General features: G+C 35.9%; 1 protein-coding gene across 1 annotated transcript in view; it reads left to right on the top strand.

Moving 5' to 3' along the window:
• RAB5A (RAB5A, member RAS oncogene family) overlaps nt 1-25,203 on the top strand; it is a 29,480-nt gene that overhangs the window by 2,000 nt on the left and 2,277 nt on the right. The window contains exons 2-5 of the mRNA XM_044252534.1: nt 1,372-1,627; nt 20,352-20,503; nt 20,811-20,933; nt 23,402-23,495. Of these exons, the coding sequence (XP_044108469.1) occupies nt 1,465-1,627; nt 20,352-20,503; nt 20,811-20,933; nt 23,402-23,495 (532 nt within the window). The 5' untranslated portion in view covers nt 1,372-1,464. The remainder of the gene's footprint in view (nt 1-1,371; nt 1,628-20,351; nt 20,504-20,810; nt 20,934-23,401; nt 23,496-25,203) is intronic.

A 25,203-nucleotide genomic window follows, 5' to 3' on the forward strand; every position in this document is an offset into this window, starting at 1 on the left:
ATGGCTGAGCCACCCAGGCGCCCCGGAGCATTTTTTATTACAGAAAAATTTTTAAATGTACAGAAATAGGGAGAAGAGTAAAGTGAACCCATCGCCAATTTAAATTATTTTGTGGCCAGTCATGTTTTATTTACATCCCTACTGTTTGGAAGCGACTCAAACATCTTGTTTCAAGTGTGAATAGTTCGGTATGCATTACTAAAAGGACTCTACAAAGCTGCCGTTTAGGTAAGTCAGTGGTGATTTTGTTGTCTCCAACATAAGATCGCTTGGATATTTATTAATGAATTCATTGTCCAAAGGGATTTTTATCTAAACTCATTTCATAGGGATGGCAGATTTCTTACATGAGGTACCTAAATAAATTTAACAGTTACTTTAAGGAGGGAATCATCAGGTTTAAGGAGCACATGATCAGATTGTAGCTAAAGATGGGAGGAAACCATTGTGATTTGTGAGTAGATTGGAATAATGTTCCCTTCCTTATTCCTTTGAGATTGAAAATTAGCATTAGGTGATAAGAGAAGTTGCCATTTAGGCTAAGTTCTTCTAGATGTGTTAAATAAAAAATAGTGACATATTTAATTGTTAGGTCCAAACTACAGAATAGCGTTAACAAAGTAAGACACTAATAAGATTACCACATAGAGGACCTCTGTTAACACTTCCATGTATAATGTACTTGAGCACATGAAACAATTCTAAGTCTTTTAGCCACTGGACACACAAACCTGAGAGCCTTATAATACTTGTTGCTCCAATTTACCATTAGTTAAACAAAAAAAATGTATAATTTTACAGGTGCCTTCCCATAATAATAACCAACATTTATTGAGCTCTTAACTGTATTCTAGGATCTTTTGTAAGAACTTTCCATTTATGAACTTTATTTTCCCTAAAACTATTCTAGTCCAGCTAGTCTGGCTCCAGAACCTAAACTCTTGAATCATCTCTCAGGTTGACGAGTTTGAAACGTAGCTTTTTCATGGCTTTGTCACAACTCTGTCACAGTAACTGTATGACCTCAATCAAGTTACTGAACCTCTCTGTCCCGGTTTCCTCATTTTTAAGGGATGTAGTATCTATAGGATTGTTGAGCAAATGTTAAATACTTAACTACCTGGCACAAAGTTAAGTCTTTAATAAAGATTAGCTATAGAATTTTTTTAAAATTCTGAAAATTACAGCAGGATTTTAGGCTTAAATCTCATACCTTTATATTATTACAAAGGTAGTTAATTTAAATGACATTCAATGTCATGTCGATGTTAAGATTATCATGCAATAATATGGTACAGGCAAAATTTGCTGAAGTGATTAACATTAAATTTGTTTTGTTTCCTGATTTGTGTATTTAATTTTTCTTTACAGGTTTCTCTACATCTAGAAAGAAAAAAATTGACACCTTGCATCCTGGAAGTTCATTTAAGAGACGGAAATTAGGGACTTCTTTCAAATTTGGACATGGCTAATCGAGGAGCAACAAGACCCAACGGGCCAAATACTGGAAATAAAATATGCCAGTTCAAACTAGTACTTCTGGGAGAGTCTGCTGTTGGGAAATCAAGCCTAGTGCTTCGTTTTGTGAAGGGCCAGTTTCATGAATTTCAAGAGAGTACCATAGGGGGTGAGATTTTCTTTTTTCCCTTCATTTAATTAAATTACACATTGGCAAAAATTTTGCGGTTCTAGTTGTTTGATGATGAATACCTAAATAGGTTGCATAGTGAAGAAAACTGTTCAGCAGACTTCAGGCTTTAAAACTTACGTTGATTTTTGTTTAGATAGTATCTTCCTATATTTTGATTTCCTGGTTATCCCCAAGATGGTTTTGTGTATAAGCTGGAATACAGATGCAAGCATGAAGAGAGTCAATATCCCAAGTATTTAGATTTGATCTGATGCCTATTCCTTGATAGTGATTAGAGGCTTTTTCAAATTAATACATGTTTTAGTGCTTTAGGATGAGTAAGAAAATAGTAAAAGTAAATAATGAAAGTTAACCTTAAAATTCTAATTCTAAATAACTGGACTATTTATAAATTACACTGATTAGTAAAATTAATTAAATTTTATTAAACTTGTTTAAGAGTGCTCCTAGGGTGAAGGAAGAGAAAAAGTCAATGATCAACGAAGAGGGACAAAAAAGGGAAATGGGACCTGGAGAGAAAGACAAAAGAAAGGTTAAGAGGTAGAGTGCACTGAATACAGTGGTTGTGGTAGAGCTGAAATGAGGGGAAGGTAAGAGGCAAGAGAAAGGTAACAGCTAATAGTGCAGTGTTATGGATAGAAGACAGGAAATTTGATAAATTGAATTTAATCAAATTCACAATTATATAGCAGTGGGGCAAAACAACCTTTTCCTTTTTTTTTTTTTTTAAAGAATTTATTTATTTGATAGAGAGTGAGAGGAAAGCAGACTCCCTGCAGAGCTGGGAGCCTGATGCGGGACTCGATCCCAGGACTCCAGGATCATAACCCGAGCTGAAGGCAGTGGCTTAACCAACTGAGTCACCCAGGCACCCCCAGAACAGCATTTTCCAAGCGTCCTGTTTCATCTGTCAAATGAAGCTTTTGAATTGGGTATACCAGAGGAAACACGGTTTTAAGATTACAATATTTTTGCAAGGGGTATATAATTAAGCAGTACTATATTTTTAAGGGTATACATAGTATATTTTAATGTCCTACATATAAAAAGTCAAACTTTTGAGATACTTAGGACTGATACTGACACATAGCAACTTCAGATCTTTCAGAAGTGGAACTTCCTGTCCTGCATTTAGTGTATGTTCTCAAGTACACTTGAGGATCTTGTTCATAGTTCAGACCCTTACAATAAAATAGTTTATAAAAGTAGACTACCTCCTGGTCTTTCCCTGTATACAGGAAGCATCCTGCATAGGTGATATTTCCACTTCAGTAGACTCAGAGAAGTGTGGTGGTGATTGTCAATCTCTTGTTTGTACATCTGTCAAGTTACACAGTGTTACATGTTTTAGTTTGTTGTATTTTGTTTTTCAAGATTGATTTATTGAGAGAGAGAGAGTGTGTACACAGTGGTGGGAGTGAGTAAGGACAGAGGGAGAAGGATAGAATCCTCAAGCAAACTCCCTGCTGAGTATGGAGCCTATTAGGGGACCCATTACAGGGCTCAGTCCCAGGACCCTGAGATCATGACCTGACCTGAAATCAAGTCAGCTGCTCAACTGACTGAGCTACCCAGGTGCTCCTAGTGTTTTGTGTTTTTATAATGAGCATGAAAAATGTAGTCCATGGTATGGAGCTTTTGAGTTAGAAATCTAATGAATAATAATAATGAGTAATATACATAATATACATTCTTGTGGTTTCTTTGTTAATAGATTTATATATATATACGTACATATATATGTGTGTATATATATATATACACACACACACACATACATTTATGTATGTGTAGACACACACACAGACGCACACATCTGGTTTAGTAATGAAATATCAGGCAAGGTAATAACAATTCTCGAGTGGTTGTCAGTGGCACCATTTCCCAAAGTACATATGAGTTTGAGGCTATAAATACATGGGCCAGATAGAATTGATAAATGCCACCCTCCCCCTTTTCACAATACATACCAAAATAACAAAAAAACTGAAGTGCTATAGTAAAGAACTTAATTCCTGGGAAACTGCAAGAGCCTCAGAAGCTTAAGACGAGAATCTTTTTTTTTTAATATTATGATCATCCGAATGTATTTTTTCCTAATAGACATTTCAAGCAGGACATTTACAAGAAAAATTTAATCCTGTATCAATGTCATAAGTACACATATTTTCTGATATGTGTGTATGCATATATATAGTCTGCATTTCCATTAAATACAAATTAGATTATTTACATTTCAGTAATGAGTTTTTCAGGTTTTTTGTTCCTACATGTAAAGCTTCCTTAATGTTTTCTACTTGTACAGATCAAATCTTGTTTTTAAAACCAACTCTATAAGGAATTTATACCCAAATTTCTGTGCCAGTGGTGGTTGGATACTTTCTAACTACCTTGACTACATAGTAATATCTTTAGGAGGTATGAAGTGCCATTACTATTATAGCTGTGAGCACCGGTATTTGGTTTGGTTTTGAGACATTACTGACATAAAACATTGTGTAAGATTAAGGTATAAGACAGGGATTTAATGTCATGTTTTGACAACAGAACAGTGACAAAAATGTGTCAGAGAACGGAGTGCTATTCTTTTATGCTGTTTGCTAACAGCATAAGGGTGCTGTTCACCCTTAGGAATTATAGTAGTAGTCTATTTAAGAATTTCAAGGTTTGAGCTATTTAATGATGAATACCACAGGTCTGTAACTTTTAAGAAATAAGTATTTGTTTTGGCTGATGTGAGATAAGACTTAGCTAACAGATGAACCTGGCCCAGTGTTTTGCATTTCATCTGTGCTTTATTTTTTGATTGTTAATATCTGGTAATAGTCATTATGGTCTGAAGAGCTCAATTAAAATTTTCTTCTGATTGTGTTTTACAGTGGGGATCATATGTTGTACTCTTTAATTTGTGTATTCTAGAACCTTACATTCATAAAGAATATCAGGGTAGTTTATGTGATTCTTCTAAACATGGAAGTTTGATTTAAGAATCCATGTTGTCTCTCAATTTCACATACAATTGTCCCTTGATCCTGTAACACTCACAATGAGGTTAGGTCATTAGGTGATGGGTGTAGCACTTTGGGGAGTTATAGCTTATTTATAGGGGTTTAAAGTCTGCATGACATTTTTTATTCTTATTAAGACAAGCCCAGAAGGTTGGCAAGGAATATTAAGGCTCAGGTGGTTGTCTTCCCTTCCTGCTATCTCATCTGAAGGCTTAGTATTGACTCAGTTAATATTTGTTGGATAGGGCTGGCCATCTTTCACTTAACACCTTGAGTAGTTAAAGACTTTACAGATTTCAAGTGAGTTACTCTTGTCAAAAAAAAAAAAAAGAACCAGAATTTGTTTTTAAACACATTTAAGTATTATTTATAAACAAGTAGATAGATCTTCAGTGTAAGAGCAGCATAAGGGTATGCAGTGAAATAAGATGTAGTCATTCAACTCTTTTTTTCTTTTGAAAGATAAATGTTTTTTGTTTTTTTGTTTTTTTAAAGATTTTATTTATTTGACAGAGAGAGAGATCACAAGTAGGCAGAGAGGCAGGCAGAGAGAGAGAGAGACAGAGAAGCAGGCTCCCCACTGAGCAGAGAGCCCGATGCGGGGCTCGATCCCAGGACCCTGAGACCATGACCTGAGCCGAAGGCAGAGGCTTTAACCCACTGAGCCACCCAGGTGCCCCTGAAAGATAAATGTTTTGTACCACAGTTTAATTTTATAGGCAGTGTCATCAGAGGAATAGAAGACACATGGTTTAGGTTATAGAACTATACATGAGAACATTAACAGCACTCTTTGCAGGTACTGTAATTTTTGAACTTGGGTTTAGAGCAGTGGTTCTCAGAATGTTCCCTGTTCCAGAAGCATCTGCATTACCTGAGAATGTGTTAAAAGTGCAAATTCCTATATCCTATATTGAATCAAAATCCTGAAGTGGAACCAGTGATCTTACATTTTAACAGGTCTTCCAGGTGATTTGATATGTGCTGAAGTTTGAGAACAACTGCTTTTGTGTTCTGAGTAGTCAATATTACTTTTACACTGAGGTTCTTGGAATAATTGCCTTTTTTTTTTTTTTGGAACTGTAGTTTGGGTAGGATTTCTAAAAATAAGTTGTTTATCCAACTGCTCCAGTTTGAAGATAAGTATTTTGTCCAGTTACATTATATATTATTTGTATCTGTTTGTATGGAAACCCTTTCCACAAGTCTGTTAACCTGTTGGGCCCTTTAAGAGAATATGGCCCCTTCTCTGTCTTATCTAGGTTGCTCTCTCTTGTCTTTCCTAAGGAACTTAGAGTATCTGGAGTTTTCAGTTATCTGTACCAATGCTGCTCCCCCTTAGTGTCACAAGTAATCAAGGACTGATTATACCCTAAGTTAGAGAAACAAGTGCCTTTTTAATTATAGTTTGAGTACATGGCGCATATTCTGAGGCAACTTATACTCAGCATTATTTTATTCTTACAGAAAGGAAAATAATGGTACCTAACTTGAAAAGGTTTCGGTGAGGATTAAATGAAAGTACATATAAATTTCTTGGCTACTGTGCCTAGCATAGAGTAAAATGCTTATTAAATGTTAGCTGCTACCACTACCATCACCACCATTGCTTTTTGCTGAGTCATTTTTGTCACTGTTCTGTTGTCAAAACAGGACATTTATTTTGGAATCATAACTATTCCATGTAGTGCACAGTGTTTGATTTAGGATTTGACAATGTGAAAAAATTTACGTTTAGATTTTCTTTTATTGGAAGACAAACCCTCTGATTAAAAATTATAGGAACAGTCGCTTCTCGGCCTTTTGGCTAAGATCAGGTGTAAAAATTATAGGAACAGGGGCGCCTGGATGGTTTAGTCGTTAAGCATCTGCCTTCAACTCAGGTCATGATCGCAGGGTCCTGAGATAGCGTCCCGCGTTGGGCTCCCTGCTCCACAGGAAGCCTGCTTCTCCCTCTCCCACTTGTCCTGCTTGTGTTCCCCTATCTTACTGTGCCTCTTTCTGTCAAATAAATAAAATCCTTTAAAAAAAAAAATTATAGGAACAAACCAGAGGTTTTTTTAGAGATTTTTATTTGTCAGAGAGCACGTGTGCACAAGCAGGGGGAACGAACTGCAGAGGGATAAGGCTCCCTGCTGAGCAAGGAGCCCAATGTGGGACTCGATCCCAGAACCCTGGAATCACGACCTGAGCCGAAGGCAGATGCTTAACCCAAGATTTTAAAAACCTTATAAGCAAATACTTGCATTAAATTTGAGCCTTCCAAAAATGAAGTTTTTGCAGATTCATTCAAGTAGATACTATGAGCATTTACAACTAAGTTTCTTAAAATTCTGCATGGTAAATTCTTACTAATTTTCCCCCTCCATTTATTGGTTTTCACAAAAGTGGTTAGTCATGTATATTACACTAAATGCAGGCCACCCACATGAACCAAGTTATTTGTGGAAATTTTCTCAGAGGGAGAAATTACACTGTTTAGTAGAATACTAAATGTATTCGGATATTAAACTTACTTCCTAAACTGGGAAAGAAAGCCTAGCCAGAAAATTTGAATCTGAGTAAGTCATGTTCTTCCTGTAGTAGTAAGCTTTCTGTTGCCCTTCACTTGTTTGCCTTCAGAAAAACCAGTCTGTATATAGATGATCCCCAGTTCACAGGGGTTCTACTTAAGATTTTTCAACTTCATGATGGTATGAAAGCAATACAGACAGTAGAAACTATACTTTGAATTTTGATTATCTTCCAGGCTGGCAATATTCAGTATAATACTCTTGTGATGCTTGCAGTAGCTGGGAGTCCTAACTCCCAGTCAGCCACGAGATCACAGGGTAAATAACTGAAACAACCATTCTGTACCGGTAACACCATTTCATTTTTCATATTTAGTACAGTATTCAAAAAATTACATGAGATATTCAATACTGTGTTAATAAATAGTCTTTGTGTTAGGTGATTTTGCCCAACCGTAAGTTAACATAAGTGTCCTGAGCACATGTAAACTAAGGTAGGTTAGCTGTATTTTTTACTTTTACCATATTTTCAACTTGACGATGGGTTTATTGGGAATAACCCCATCAGGAGTCCAGGAAGACCTGTACTATAATCTGTGCATTTATTACCTTTATCTTTTTTCATCCACACATTGCTCTCAATTAAAAGTGCTTTTTTTTTTTTTTTTTTTTCTTTTAAAGAAGCATGTACAAGTAAGGGGGTGGTGCAGAGGGAAAAGGAGAGAGAATCTTAATCTTAAGCATGGAGCCCTATGTGGGACTTGATCTCACAACCCTAAAGTCATTACCTGAGCAGAAAGCAAGAGTTGGATGCCACCCAGGCGCACTTCAATTTAAAAAACTTTTCAAAAAGAACAGAAAACCTAGAGATAGACCATTAGCATATGGTCTTCAATTGGTGAGGAAAACAGTGAAGTGTTCGTTGTTCTTTCTAACACAGAATTAAAATTGTCAAAGTTAATCATTGGTTTCAAGTGGAAGAATATCCTTATGCATGATAGTGTTCACTTCTAGAAAGTGTGTATTTTTGAGATAAGTTGTATTACTCCGAGAAGTTGGTAGAGATTTGCTACTTTATATCAGTTTGTACCAGTTTGCCCTAAAAAATGAATTTTTAATAGTCTAAACATCGTTATTCTCCAGTATCCTAGTTTAAAGTGTTACATGTGACTACTAAATATTGCTGTCAGTTAGGAGTCTGTAAGCTTGTTTCTAATTCTGGTACCTTTCTATGAACACTTATCTGGGACCCGTTTGTAAAATGAGAGGGTTGAACTAAATAAGGATCCTTCTAAAGCTAACTTTCTAAAAATTTTGTCCCATCTTACTTAATTCATTTATTGTCCTCTGATGCTGCTGAAGTGCTCAAAGCACTTCAGTTTGATAGGATCTTTGCCAGTTAGTTCTAACTATAGTGAACAGCCTCTATTGATTGACTAATTTGCTGCTTTTTTTCTGTCACATACTGGGAAGTAAGATTGTGAAACTTCTTTAAAATTCATTTACTCAATGAATTTACTCAGCTCTTAACACTGTGCTAAGTACTAGAAGTTAAAGATGACCTTATGGTTTGGGATGGGAGACAGATTGAGTACACATAAGGAATGAAAAATGGTATTACATACCACTATTTATTTATTTGTTTGTTTATTTTAAAGAATTTATTTATTTGACATACAGAGACAGCAAGAGAGGGAATACAAGCAGGGGGAGTGGGAGAGGGAGGAGCAGGCATCCCACTGAGCAGGGACGCCTGATACGGGACTAGATCCCAGGACCCTGGGATCATGACCTGAGCCAAACAAAGGCAGAGCTTTAAAACTGAGCCACCCAGGCTTCCCACATAAAACTATGTAAATTATGTCTAAATTTCCAGTTGGCCTTCCTGTTTTATTTATTATATATTCCAAAAGAGGACGTATATGTATATATAAAGGAAGTGTATTGTCAGTTACATACTGGAAAACTCTGTAAGTTTTCAAAAGCTTTGATGCTTGGACTTGATCACATGTATTTTGGCTGCATTCAGTCTATTTTTGCTACCTTTCTGTTGTTGACTCTGTTCTGAACATGTAAGGTTTGTGAATAATTGACCTTTTGTAGACAGCAGGGACCTATAAATGATACTTGTTCTGGATAATGATTGGGTGTGGTGGGGTGAGAACCTTTTTTAAAATTTGCTTTTAATAGAATAAGAATTCTGACTTGATAAAAATAAACAGGAAGTTTTGTTGTTGAAAAATGTTTCTTTTCCCCTTTTGTGTCTTACACCATAATAATCTGATGTTATATGCAATTTTGTGGTACACACTGAATTTATTATAGGATGACATAATTTGGAGTCATCATAGAGCTTTTTATGACAGGCCTCTTAGTGGAGGAGGATAAGAATGTGTAAATGTGAGAAAAGCAATAGGAATAATTCCAGAAGTTTTGGAATTTTGATCATTGGCTATCTTGATACAAATACGAATTCTAGCAAACAAATTATTAAATTCCTCAAGATGAGAGTGTGCTTACTGAAGTCACATACTGGATTTTGGAAATAAGGAATTATGCTCATGTTTTACTACTTTTATACAACAGAATATACAAATATACAAAATTACTTCAATTATTTTGAAGTTAGTGTTGATGAACAGCATTCGCCCTCTTTCCAAGGTAATATAGATGTGGAAGAATAAGTAGAAGCAGGATGAGGGACCACTTATTCCTGGATAGCAGGTGCTTTTGGACTCAGAAGAGGATAATCTATTGATATGGAACTAAGTCTATATGTAATAATTGGACACCTTTAGCATTTTTCAGTGTTTTTGCGAGTTTCATATGGACCTTACCATAGCTATATGATAATACACTGAAAACTCTCCCTTCTATATTCTCCTACCCCACTCAATTCTTTTCCCCAGAGACAATGTAACTTCGTTGTATGTCCTTGGGAGGTTGCTGTTACTTTAAATCTATATAATCTCTATCCTGTGGAATTTGAAACATCAGGGCCACTGTACTGTATCGTATTTTTTACTCTAATACTGTCCTAGTTATTAATTGCTCAGAAAAAAATGACCACAAAACTTAATGATTTGGAGCAATACCATTTTCTCTCTCTCATGGTTCTGGGAGTTGAGTGGGCTTTGTAGGTGGTTTTCTGATCTCTCATGGGTTGCTGTTGGTGCTAGAGCTAGAATCAGCTCAGCAGCTGCTGACTGTTAGTTGGGGCCTCAGCTACAACACCTACATGTGGTCCTTGCCACCTGGCTTGGGTTTCCTCACAGCATGATGGCTGGGTTCAAGAATGAGTGTCCCAAAAAGTACCTGGTAAAGCTGGGTGACCTATCATGACCTAGCCTAAGAAGTCACATAGATAGCATCAGTTGTGTTCTAGTCACAGGCTCACACAGATTCAAAGGAGTGTAGGTGTCATGTAAGAAGAATGTGGTGTAGGAAATGTTGTTGAAGCCATCTTGGAAAACACAATCTGTCAAAGATCTATCCATATCATTTTAGGAAGGGCATTTCATTTATCTTGGCTGTAGCAGTATCTCATTGCACGGATCATATCAATGTTTAAATCATATCAATATTTAAATCGGTTCTTTAGTTTTGGATTTGCACATTGTTTTGTATTTTTGGCTGTTAACACAAAGTGCAGTAAATAATTCATAGTCATTTCTCATATATCCCAAGTATTGCTATTATGTAAATTTCTAGAAGTTGATTGCCTTTGTTTGTCAAAGGTTACATACATTTGTTAATTCTGGTAAAATTTTCCAGACAGCCCTTCAACAACAGTGTACAGAATGTCTGTTACTCTATTTTACGATCTCAAGGGACTTGTAGATTTTACTATTCTGCATTTTTTATTGTACTTTTTCCCATAATATGAGTGAGATCAAGAATCTTATATTTTTAGAGTCCATTGTGTTTCCTTTCTGTGTTAACTATAGCTCCATGATAATCTGAATTCATTTGTAATAGTCATGCTATTATATACCATTTCATTTATTAATGGTAATTTCTCAGTATCTCTGTGTTATATCGTATTTATTTTAGTAACTGGTAATTTCACATTCTTTAGCTGTACTCATACTGTTGGACATTTAATGTTTGTATTTTTGTTTGCTGTTTCAGATAATCATCTAATTGTGGCTATTTTCTGAGAATTTTTTTCCACTCTGGACGTACTTCTTTAAGGTTTCTAGATGTGGTTACTGAACCAAAAGTAATTTTATCAAATAATGGTGGGATCAAAAGGATTTCAGTCTTCTCATTACTTTTTTCCTACCTTGGAGATACTTCAGTTTCTTAAGGCATTGCTTGGCTTACATAATTGTATTCTGGGATTGCAGGTTCCTGTAACAGTTACTCTTGAGAGTTAAAGTCTTCCTTGTCTCTTCTCCCTTCTTGCTCGCTCGCTCTTTTTTTTTTTTAAGATTTTATTTATTCGACGGAAGGAGCACAAGTAGGGGGAGCAGCAGGCCCCCGGGGGGGGGGGGGAGGTAGAGAGCCTGTTATGGGGCTCAATCCCAGGACCCTGAGACCATGACTTGAATTAAAGGCAGACACTCAAACAACTGAGCCACCCGGGCACCCCTCTTGTCCTTTCTTTAACTTGTCCTTTTCCATTCCTGTGTTCTAAAATTCTCATATATTAGCGCTTTAAGCTGACTTAGTGGATGGGTTTATTGCTAAGTATTAGTCATTTTCACAGCCAGTGATCCTTTAAAGATCTGGGCAGTTCTGTTCAGGAAGCATTAAGTGCTAGGTTCTTGAAGCCAGTTGAGAAGGTATATCACTAAAGAGAAGGGTGGGGAGTGGGGTACAAGCTTTCCCCCTTTTCAAATAAGCATTTTCATTTTCTTTAGGTAAATACCCAGAGGTGGGGTTACTGAATTCTGTTAACTGTTTTTAGTATTTGAATTATTTTTTTAATGTTTAATGTTTTCTGTAGTGTCTGTACCAGTTTACATTCCCACCAACAGTGCACTAAGAAGGCAGCTATGCTCACCACTATACCACCAATGCTGCACGACCAGCAAGTGCACTAGGATTGCCCTTTCCCCACATCCTCGCCAACAATTGTTATTGTTTCTTAACTAGCCATTCAGACTGTGTGAAGTGATATTTCATTGTGGTTTTGAATTGCATTTCCCTGATGATGAGTGATGTCCAGCATCTTTTCATGTGTCCTTTAGCCATCTGTATGTCTTCTAAACATATTTAGGTCCTCTGTCCATTTTTTAATCACATTATTTGGGTGTCAAGTTTTAGGAGTTCTTCATGTATTTTGGATATTAACCTCTCATTGAATATATCATTTGCAAATATTTGCTCACATTCAATAGGTTGCCTTTTCATTTTGTTGATGATTTCCTTTGCAGTACAAAAGCTTTTTTTTTTTTTTTTTGATGTAGTCTGAATTGTTTATTTTTGCTTCCTCTAGAGTTTTTAACTGACTTGTCTACACTAATTTCCAGCAGTTTGTTTATTACAGTTCAGGTTTTCCTCAGCCTTCTGATCTGAAATGTGTCCTTACCATATCCACTTTTCTAATTTTGGGAGCAGTAGATTGCCCTATGACCCCACTTTTCTTACAGATCTAAGAAGAATTGTTGATTTTTCAGTTTGTTCATCTTCTTGCATGTTAGGATAGGGTGGTGACTTCTAAGCTCCATACATGCAGAATTAGAAATCAGAAGTCATTTTTTCCTTGAATTTTATGGGAATTTAATAAAGTATTATTTAAACTATTTAATAAAATATCCATTGTCCACAGATAAAATGTCTCATAATAAAAAGTCTCTCATAGACACACATACCCTGTAAAGCTAAGGTAATTTTCTTAACTTTTTCTCTGTTCTTTGGAGAGCATTTGTCTGATACTATTTAATAACTTCTTTTATTTATTTTTTTATTTATTTATTTTTTTATTTGACAGACAGATCAAAAGTAGGCAGAGAGGCCGGCAGAGAGAGAGGAAGGGAAGCAGGGTTCCTGCTGAGCAGAGAGCCAAATGTGGGGCTTGATCCCAGGACCTGAGCCAAAGGCAGAGGCCTTAACCCACTGAGCCACCCAGGCACCCCTAATAACTTCTAACAGCCTCTCCCCTTTCTCCCATCTCTTTCGCCTTTCCTCTTTGTAATGCAGTCATTCTGCTTCCAATTTATTATTTGGTGCATCATTGTCTATTGAGTAAAGATTTTTAAAGGTTTGGGCCCGTGGTGGGGCAAGCACAGGCTCTTAGTCTTTAGATTCAGATCCTGGTTTTATCAGTTCATTCTAGGGTATTCAGGTTTGGGGCACAAATTTATTATTAATTAAACTCAAACTCTTAAGACTAATTTTTTAAGAATGTGCATTAGTTTAGTATCAGAAATACTAGTGTAATGTTTGACAGGTGAGGTGTGACTACTTTATGTCCTGGTTAGTGGATTCCCTTAGGATAGTCAGGTATCCTTTAATATTTTCCAAGGTTGCAGTTCATTTGGCAACATCTAAGTTACCTTTAGATGTTGCTAAATGGTTTCTGTTGTAAAGTATGCATAATATAAAATTTACAGTTTAAACATAATTTTAAGTGTATAGTTCTGTGGCATTCAGTACATTAACCTTGTATAGCCATCAATACTCCCTGTCTTCAGAACTTTTCATCTTCCCTCAACTGAAACTCTGCTTATTAAACAATAACTTAGCCATGCTTCCCCACTTCTGTCCATAGCAAATACCATTTCTACTTTCCATCTATGAATTTCACTGCTCTAGGAATCTCCTGTAAAGGAAATTATACAGTATTTATCTGTAATTGGCTTATTTCATTTAGCATGTCATCAAGGTTCATCCATGTTCTGATGTGTCAGGATTTCCTTTTTAAGGCAAGATAATGATCTGTCACATGTATAATACTACAGTTTGCTTATCTTTCACTGATATTCATTTTGGATTTTTGGATTTCTTCCACCTCCTGGCTCTTCTAATGCTGCTGTGAACATTCTTTTGGGTGTATATCAGAAGTGTAATTGCTGCGTCGTATGGTGATTCTGTTTGATATTTTTCAAGAATCTCTACCATTTTCCCTCGCAGTACACTATTTTATATTCCCATCTGTGCACAAGGGTTCCAGTTTCTCCATATCCGTGCCAACTCTTGATTTCTGTTGTTTGTGTTAATAGCTGTCCTGATGGGTGTGAAGTGGTATCTCATTGTGGAATTTTCATTTTTCTCCTGATAGTGATGTTAAGCATCTTTGCTTCTTGCTCATTTGTATATCTTCTTTGGACAAAAATCTGTTAAATTTCTTTGCTTATTTTTTTTTTAATTGTGTTGTGTGGATGTTTCATGTTGCTGAATTGTAGGATTTTTAAGATATATTCTAGATATTAATCTCTTACCACATGCTCATTGATAATTTTAAGAAATGAATCCTATGCAATTAGTATTTATCACCCTTCTCTTTCTCACATTAATTGAACTGTAACTCTTTACTGAATACATGGTTTTGCTGCCGTAGTCAACTTGGGTATTCTTCACTATGCACATATGATTTTAATGGGAAGTAAAAATGGGCAGTTTTTTTATTTTGTCTGCTGTCAGCTCTAGAATATCCATATTTTTTTCCTCTATATATAATTTTATATGAAGTCAGTGCTCATCTGAGAAAATCCATTGTATTAGATTACTGCTGTGGGTATTTCCCAAAGCCAGTTTCTACCCTGATAATTTTGGTACGTGGTTCTTGATGCTACTTGGTTAATTCCTGCCATCCTTTTCCCTGATTGGTTATTCATCTTGAAGTTGATCCAGATCCATTGAACTCAGTTATTAAATTCCTTGTCTCTAAAAACCTTTGTTTCTCCTGTAAATCACTTCCAAATAGTCTCTCTAGTTTGGATTTTATGATCTACTTCTGAGAAACTGAACCAAGGCCCTGCTCTTCTCTGGCAATTACAGTCTTACCTTTCAGTTTTAAAAGGCCACAATCTACTGCTTCTCAAAGTATTACATACGGGAGAACATTCGATCATGATCCTACATGAGGACGCTACTGTTTTTTTAATTTCTTCCGTGCTTTTCTTTTTTTTTTTTGAAGATTTCATTTATTTATTTGATAGAGATCACAAGTAGGCAGAGAAGCAGGCAGAAATAGAGGGGGAAGCAGGCTTCCTGCTGAGCAGAAATGTGGGGCTCCATCCCAGGACCCTGGGATCATGACCTGAGCCGAAGGCAGAGGCTTTAACCCACTGAGCCACCCAGGTGCCCCCCCCCCACTTCTGTGCTTTTTTGGGCATGATTTTACATAGATGTACCATATCTCTATCAGGAAATTAAATATTTTTTAAATTAATTAATTTTTTTTTCTTTTTTACTTTTTGGCCATTAAACAGGTCATTTTATAACCATTTTTATGTTGAATTGCTACTTAATATACCTCCCAGGACACCGCTTTCTTTTTATTTATACACTTAGATTGCTTCTAATTGTTAAATACAAAAATTCTTTAAGCATAAAGATTTGTTCTCCCTACTCTCCTGCTCCCCATAACCATCTTTTGGAGATTCCATGAGATGTTAGATTAACAAGTATGAGCATTTTTATAGTTTTGCTATGTGTTGGCAAAATTGTTTTCAAAACTACAGTGTCACCAGCAATATGTTTTTGACACACTTTTTTTTTTCCTTTTTGCTTAGATAGGAGGTAAAAAATGGCCTTTTTTTTTAAGATTTTATTTTTTATTTATTTAACAGATAGAGATCACAAGTAGGCAGAGAGGTGGGGGGGGGCGGGCTCCCTGCTGAGCAGAGAGCCCGATGTGGGGCTCCATCCCAGGACCTTGGGACCATGACTTGAGCCAAAAGCAGAGGCTTTAACTCACTGAGCCACCCAGGCACCCCCCAAAAAAAGGCCCTTTTCTTTTCAACTTTTTGCTTTAGGGATGATTTTCTGTATTACTAGTGATATTGACTTTTTATGTTCTATTCCTGTTGCAAATTTTCTTTACACTTTTATCCTTGATGCTTTTGTAGTTTTTTAAAATTTATATGAGCTCTCTATATATTAAAATTTAATCTCTTAGTATCCACTGTAGAAATTTTCCTAAAATGTCTTCACTCCTGTGTTTGGAGTAATGATACATGTTTGCAGACAAAGTCTCAATTTTTTTATGTAATCGAACTGATAGTCTCATGGGATAGTCAGTTCTAAGAAGGTATTCTTATAAAATTTGAAAAGAAGTCGGGGTGGTATTGGTTCCTTGATTTTTCTCTTTTAAGCCCTTCTATTTAATTCTTGTAGACTCATTTTAGTTATTAGGTTAAACTTTTTGTTTCTTAGTTGTTAACCTTTTGTATATTTTTTCTCTGGTCCAGTATATTACATTGTCTCTTCCGTACTTATTATTTATGAAGGTCTTACCCGTTACAGGCCTTTGGTATTTGCAGATTTAACATTTACAGTTTCAGCTATTACCAGCTCACTACAAGGTCTGTGAATCGCTAATTTGTAGTTTTGCTGAGACTGAAATGTTACTTGCTTGCTGCCAGCCTTTCCATTAGGAACTGATCATGTAGCTCATAGAGGGAGCCTATTAGACAGGCCAGCACCCACATCTCAACGCAGCTTTGTTTTTCTCTACTTGTCGTCGCGTACACAGTAACTCTCGAAGTGATAAAAGCTGTTTCTTTGTGAAATGTGGGCCCGAAAAGAAAACCAACTGCTAGTGCTGGTGATGAAGTGAAGAGAAAATGAAGAGGTCTAAGAAAGTGGTGGTTCTTAGCCAGAAAATAGACGTTTTGGATAAATTAAAGTGGTTGTGCAGATTCAGGTAAGTTTGTGGTGGTTAATGTTAAAACAGTATTGATGTAGTAGTTTATATTTTGAGTGTCAGAATTTATTTTTATAACCTTATAAATGACTAGCCGTATAATTTTAGAAGCATTGAATATGAAGATGTCAGCTATACTGCACTGACTTTTATGGGGGAAGTATTTGAAAACTTGAGATCTTTAAGGAATCATGATGGTCTTGCAGTATATAGCATCAGTAATAATACTGGATTATCCCACAACAGATAATATTTCTGTTCTTGTGGCCCTACAGCACTTTTAATTGTTTTAATGTGTTTTTGAGGTACCCTAAAACCCATTCCCCTGGCCGCTAAATACTGGTCCTTTTCTCCTCCTCCAACCTTATACTCTGTTTATCATACCATATGAACAAAACTATGGTATTATCAAGTTAAAAAAGATCTTGATGGTATTTTGTTTGAGATTGTGTTAGTTATATAATGACTTGAGTAGAGGCCTTTAGAAATGTCATTTTTTCCCCATTTGGAAACTGTCTATTCAAATGTTATCTAAGATACCCCCAAAATAATGCCATATATCTTTTGTGAACTTCATTTAGTGAACATTTTGAATAGTTTTATGACCTGGGATTTTTATTAGATGTTGCATATGAAGAATAGCTAACAATAATTTCTCAAGAAACGCCCAGTCTAGAAGAAAAAGATTATATACATCAGTGATTACAAAAACTGTGAAAATATTCATTGCACAGAGGTGGTAGCTATAAAATAGGGTGTGATAAAGAATGCTTTCTAAGAGTTGAGTGAATTGATTATTCTTGTTCTTTGTCTATGATTGGAATTCATTCTCCCAGCATAACACTGAAAACCTGGTTATTGCTGTGTGTTTTAAGGATGTTGACTTTAATCTATTCTGGTCTATTTAAAGAACTCATTATCTGCACTTTTTTAGCTGATGCCTTTGCATTTTCTAGTCAGTCTTATACAAGTAATCTCTTTTCAAAAATCTGTCTAAGGATATTTGAAATAATGAAAAATAATGCTGATAGTGGACAGTCTTACTTGTTTCTAGATTTAGACTGCTTAAGAGCTGTACTATTATCAAAATGCTAATTTCAGGCTTACAGATAGAATGAACACTTGATAAACTTTGAGGAAGATTCCTACATGTATATTAGGAATGGATACTGCCTCAGATGCCTTTTTGTAATTTATTTAAATACATGATTTTTCTTTTTTAGCCTGCTGGTGTGATAGCTTTATGTTTCTGAATCTTACTTGGTAATAGCTGTTGTTCTTTTAATGTATTTGTGGAAGTTTCTTTGGGTGTATTTTACTTGTCATTTTTGTATATACATTTATAAAAAAGACTGGTAATCTTTTGTGATGTCTTGTGTTTGAGAATCAGATTTCCTTTGAGGCAGTATAACTAGTAGTTATGTTTCTGAACCTAAGGTTGATTTATGTAAGTGTAAATGAATGTTTTTACTAGTATATTTTGTGGTCATAGAAAACAAAGTCTGAATGCAAATTGTAATCCAGTTTTTTTTTTTTTTTAAAGGTGCATCAAACTGTACTTGAGAAATGGCTTATTTTGTCATCCATTTTTTCCTTCTTTTCATTTTATGGAAGAAGTACTGTTTTAGAGGTTTAATTTAAAGGGTTTAAGAGGTTTTTCTTGACTCTGCAGGAGAACCTTTCATGACTGAAAAAGTGACGTAGTCCTTTTTTGGAATTCTTTACCATAAATACAGGATTTAAGAAAATGGATATTTCTTAACTTTGTATATTAAAAAGTTCAATGAATTCAAATACATTTTAATTATGTCTGGCCACTTCTGAGAATTCACAGAACTATTAATTAGAATCTGCTTAAAGACATTTCCAATTAAGATGTTTGCAAAACTGAGGTTATATTTGCTAATATAAAGCCAACAACCATGGTGATAAAAATACGGTTGAAAATAAATGTTATATTTAATGTAAAAGATACCTAATTAGGGTGTCCAGGTGGCTCAGTTGGTTAAGCAACTGCCTTTAGCTCAGGTCAGGATTCCAGAGTCTCAGGATAAGTCCGGCGTCCAGCTCCCGGCTCCACAGGGAGTCTGCTTCTCCCTCTGGCCTTCTCCCCTTTCATTCACTTTCTCTCACTGGCTGTCTTTCAAATAAATAAAATCTTAAAAAAGAAAAAAAATCTAATTAGACTTGGCTTATTCAGCAGTTGTGATATTAACTAGTGAATCGCTTATGAAATATTGACATCACTAGATAAACTACCGTTTACAGAAATGGATCATAATTCTCTTGCATGATAGGACAGAGTTTTAGAAAAAAAATCAATTTATAATTTTAATTCCATGCCAGTTTGGGAGAATGAGTTGAACATCACACTCTTGAACTAAAGTAAAAAGTCAAAGTAAAGTAAAAAAGTAAAAAGGAGGGGCATACTACCATGATGAATTATAGAGCAGCAGAGGGTTAACTACCAAAGTTAATGAAGGAAAAGAACTAAGGTGTCAGTGTGCTGCTAAAAATGGCTACATGTTGTAGGTCTTGTTCCCAAGTATCTTAGTGCAGCTAGCAACACTTAGAAACTTAGTCTAACAGTTGCTATTTTAAAGTTCAAGTCTGTTGATTAAATTGATGGATTTTCATTTTTTGTAAATATCCATTACATTGTTTTTCCTGATGTTTATTTTTAGAACTAAGAGGATCATAATGGACATTTTACTTCATACTATGGTCAACAAGCAGTTCAGAGAATAAGTGATATCATAATTTGCAAGATTGGATAACAACTTCTTAACCCTAAAAGCAAAAATATCACTATAAAGTAATACATTCTTGAGGTGTCAGGCTGGCTGAGTCGGTAGAGCTTGTGCCTTTTGATATTGGGTTTATTAAAATCTGAGAAAAGAACTAATGAAAAAGCACAAATGCAAAAAAATCTGTACAAGGATTGAAACAGCTAGGAGATAATAACAGTGTATTTAACACATTAAGTCTAGATTGAGATTATAACAAAAAATATTTAGTGTTACAGGCATGGGACTAAATTCCCAAATATGCCAATAACTACTAGGAGAATGGAGCAGGGGGCATTGTGTTGTTGACAGTGTAGATGAGAGTTATATAGGTATGCCAATCCTTCCTCTGTGTGTCCTCCCCCGTCCATGCAGTTTTTCAAGAATATCTGTATATTCTTACATAAGTCTTACATAAGCATATATGGGTATCAAACTTTGAGGCCCAGATCATGCAAGTATCTAAAGCCACTATTGACTGTGCTATGCAATATATCATGTTTCTAGGTGTTCTCTGTATTATGAAAATATTAGGGTAAGAATGATAAACTTATTCCAGACATTTTCTTCTTTCAGCTGCTTTTCTAACCCAAACTGTGTGTCTTGATGACACAACAGTAAAGTTTGAAATATGGGATACAGCTGGTCAAGAACGATACCATAGCCTAGCACCAATGTACTACAGAGGAGCACAAGCAGCCATAGTTGTATATGATATCACAAACGAGGTAAGTAGAAATGTATCCAACAATGAGAATAGTTTAAAAATACATTTTTGGTATTCAGAATTTTGATTCAAGATTTTTTAAAATCATTTTTTTTTGATAGCCAATTACGACATTTCTGCCAAAGCTTTTATGAGTTAGAAGAGCTGATTTTTAAGAAAAGAGAGATTAAAGTGTCACAAATAATATAATAGTCCTAAGAATTTCTTTCCAAGAGTCGCATTGAAGAGTCTTCAAAGCCTTGTGTTACAAAAGCGCTCCCTAACCATTTTTTGAGCATGTGCCAAATAGCTGTTTCTTTGTTTCTCAGGAGTCCTTTGCCAGAGCCAAAAACTGGGTTAAAGAACTTCAGAGGCAAGCCAGTCCTAACATTGTAATAGCTTTATCAGGAAACAAGGCTGACCTTGCAAATAAAAGAGCTGTCGATTTCCAGGTATGTTTGAAAGCACATGTGTATTGTAAATTTTTCTTCTGTGTCCACATATCAATTACATTTATAATTTTTAAACCATGCAAATAATAGAAAACAATTTTTAAAGCAAATGTAGATCTACTCTATGTAATGTAATGCTTCTCACGATAAATCTGAATTTTTAGATATCCTGACACATTGTAATACATAAATTGGTTCAAAGATTTTGTTGACTAGGGTTCCTGGGTGGTTCGGTTGGTTAAGAATCTGACTCTTGATTTTGGATCAGGTCATGATCTCATGGTCATGAGATCAAGCCCTACATCAGGCTCTGCACTGGGTGTGGAGCCTGCTTGAGACTCTCTTTCTCTCTCCCTCTCTCCCCCTCCCTACGTCTCTTAAATTAAAAAATTTTGTTGATCTAAACAATTACAAAAGAAGTAATTGTTGACAAATAATGCCGAAATATATAAAGCAAAAGGTGATCAGCTCTTACCTAATCCCTCCACCCCCCCACATACCTTGGTATCTTTCCTAACCTTTTTTATTTACCTGCCAGTATTTATTTCAGCACACATAAACATACCAACATACACACAGACATCATACAGCTTACACTTATGTGGGGTTTTTTTTTTAGATTTTATTTATTTGACAAATATAGTGAGAGAGGGAACATAAACAGAGAGAGTGGGGGAGGGAGAAGCAGTCTTCCCACTGAACAAGGAGCCTGTCATGAGGCTCGGTCCCCGGACCTTGGGATCATGACCTGAGCCACCAGGCGCCCCTCACTTACATGGTCCTTAAAAGGGCCTTCGAAAGGGTGCCTGGGTGGCTCAGTTGCCTAAGCCTCTGCCTTCGGATCTGGGCATGATCTCAGGATCCTGGGACTGAGGCCCATGTTGGGCTTCCTGCTCTCCAGGGAACCTCTCTCTCCTCTTTTTCTCTTTCTCGCTCTCCCCCTCTCCCTCTGTGCCCTTCTCCCCTGCTCATGCTCTCACTGTCTCCCTCAAAATGAATAAATGAAAAAAAAATCTTCAATAAACCAACAAAAAAGATCCTTCAATAACAAAGGCTAAAAAAATTCCGTTTTATATGTTATTTAATGTAACTAATTAAGAATGGTCCCTACTACAAGATAAAGTACAATTACTTAAAAACAGATGTCTCTAGTTAGACATTTTTAAACTTTCTCTTTTCTCTTCCCCTTCAGCTTCTCTGTCAGAAAAGTTTGTTGTGGTCATTTTATTTTATCTTTATTTTTTTAAAAGATTTTATTTATTTATTGGACAGAGAAACAGAGATCACAAGTAGGCAGAGAGGCAGGCAGAGAGAGAGGGGGAAGCAGGCTCCCCGATGAGCAGAGAGCCCAATGTGGGGCTCGATCCCAGGACCCAGATATCATGACCTGAGCCGAAGGCAGAGGCTTAACCCACTGAGCCTCCCAGGCTCCCTGTTGTGGTCATTTTATATATATAATATGAGTGATGGGAAAATTGTCTTTGATGATGGCTATTGATGGAGTACATGGGCTGAGAAAGGGAACTAATATTTCTTGGCACCAGTAGTTAGTAAGCCGAGCATGTTGCACGTGTGATTTTATTTAATTCTGGTTACGATCATGTGAGGTATAATAACCTATTCTTTCTAAGATGGTTACATCATAGGGGAGAGACAGAACAGTTAAGTTATAGTCAGAAGTGGCCTTCCCACAGAACAGTTCAAAGGAAACTCCTCTTTTTCATTAAATGGGAAAGGTAATTGGTTGCTCTTTACAACAACTTGAGGATCAAGGCAATAATACGTGTAAATTGTAAAGCATGACAAAAATATAGAGTAGTAATATTTTTAAAGGAATGATTTATGACATATTCAAAATTAACATATAGTTAGCCATTTAGTGATTGAGGCCAGTATTAGATATTTGGATTCCTTTGATTTCATTGCAAATGATAAGCATAAAATGTGCCATAGAGATTGAAGAAGAATTTTTTTAAGATTTATTTATTTATTTATTTGACAGAGATCATAAGTAGGCAAAGAGGCAGGCAGAGAGAGAGAGGGAAGCAGGCTCCACGCCAAGCAGAGAGCCCGATGCGGGGCTTGATCCCAGGACCCTGGGACCATGACCTGAGCCAAAGGCAGAGGCTTTAACCTACTGAGCCACCCAGGCGCCCCCAGGAGATTGAAGAAAATTTTAATTTTCCACCTTCTGTAACTTACCATTTGAAATCAAATTTAATGTGAGACCGGAAGAATCAGAATGGGATAGTGCAAGAAGTTAAGGCAAAAGAAATTTGAAAAGGTACATACAGGAGTTCCCTTACCTCTCTTACCTTTCATTAGTAACAGTTGCTTGTTACATTGTTGCTGATTATAGGTAATCAAGTTGGAGTGGTAATAAAGAAGCTTCTTATTCTTTAACAAAAATAAGTCAGGTATGTGCAAAGGGTGTATATCATTTTTTGTTGTTGTTGTTCTGTAAACAGGAAGCACAGTCCTATGCAGATGACAACAGTTTATTATTCATGGAGACATCAGCCAAAACATCGATGAATGTAAATGAAATATTCATGGCAATAGGTAAGTTTTTTTTCCAAGCTGTAGATGTAAGCAAGTTACATTGTGGCATACTTGGTTTAACTGTCTTCTTTTTAAAAACTCGTGATTGGGACACCTGGATGGCTCAGTTGGTTAAGTATCTACCTTTGGCTTACGTCATGATCTCAGGGTTCTGGGATTGATCAAGTCCTACATCGGGAAGTTGTCTACATTTGTGGCTCTTGCATTTTATTGTCTATGCACTATTCATGCACCAAGCACTCTTCTCATTCCAAAACATTTTTATTAACTGGGGTGCCCACAGACTTATGCCCAAGTAAGAAATATTCCTTTTATTGAAGTCATGCAAATTAACCAAGTAACAGCTGGTTCAGAGGCTGAATTGCTACAAATACTGTTAGAATATCTTCCACTAAGTGAGAGAAATTAATGGTAGCCCATTTAGGCTCAATAGGAAAAAAACTTAACTGTTGTACACTAAAATATTTTACTGAAAAGCTCAGGCTCAAAGTTTATTAGGGAAATAATTGTGAAGGATTGTGTGACAATACGCTCTTTTTATAAATAGATCACAAGATTACACCCAGAAATCATATCTGAAAAGCTAGTAACAGAAATCAAGAAAATAATAGGTCCATCAAATCAGGCTGAACTTTTAAACTTTTCTAATGGTATTAAGACACCACCAGGTGGGCTTGCTTGCTTGTTTTTTTAATTTTTAAGTAATCTGTGCCCAGTGTGGGACTTGAACTCATGACCCCAAGTTCAAGAGTCACATGTTACACGGAGCCAGCCAGGCACCCCCTTTTGGACTTGATTCAATTCGTGCTTTTTATTCAGATGTGCTAATATATTTTTCCAGTCACAAAGTAACCTATGTATTAGAACTTTGCTATTTTCCTGAAATTACAATGTTTCTTTCCTCTAAAGAAATACCAAGCATTAAATTGAATTGTGGCCTATTTCATTTACCAGATTAGTAACTTAGATCACACAGTGCACTTGTTATTTTCACTCTTGATGACTTCCTATAGGGAGTAGTTATTTAGTGGGAGGAAGTCTATAATAAATTTATCATCTGCTTTCAATATGGTAAGATTTTGCTTACATGGCTTTCATTGTACGTCTTCATGAACTTGATCTGGGATTTTTTAGCCTCTTAAAATCCTGATTTAGGGGCAAATTGGTAAGCTCCAGTTTCCATATACCAAACAAATATTATCACCTTTACTATAGTAATATGATAAGTAATAATAAGATGTGAGACAGAAGACTGCTTCTGTGACCTCTTAAGTTGTGTTTTATTTTATCTTCTCACAGTAAAAGTTTACCAGCAGAAGCTTAAAAGTTTCTCATTCTACTTTATTTCCTTCAGCCTTGTAGTTTCAGATCTAATTATAGAAAGCTCATTGAAAAGTATGATAAAGGGAGAAATCTCAGTTCAAAATCTAAGAGTATTAATTATAGTAAAGTTTATAAATGCTAGTTTACTCTTTATCATCCCTATAAGCCTTTGTTTGAAAATATATTTCACTGGAAATTTGCCACTTTATTACCATTTACCCTACCATCCCTAGCACCGTTTCTAGGGAATTAGCCCAAGGTGAAGGCTTTTCTTCCAGAATTTCCCTTGATTCTTAAGATGATTAATGTTAATGTGAAATATTAAAACAAATAAAAGATCCAAAGTGCAACTGAGCGTTTAGATACTGAAGTAGAGCATGTTCAA

This window comes from Neovison vison, chromosome 6 (assembly GCF_020171115.1).
Source record: "Neovison vison isolate M4711 chromosome 6, ASM_NN_V1, whole genome shotgun sequence".
NCBI lineage: Eukaryota > Metazoa > Chordata > Mammalia > Carnivora > Mustelidae > Neogale > Neogale vison.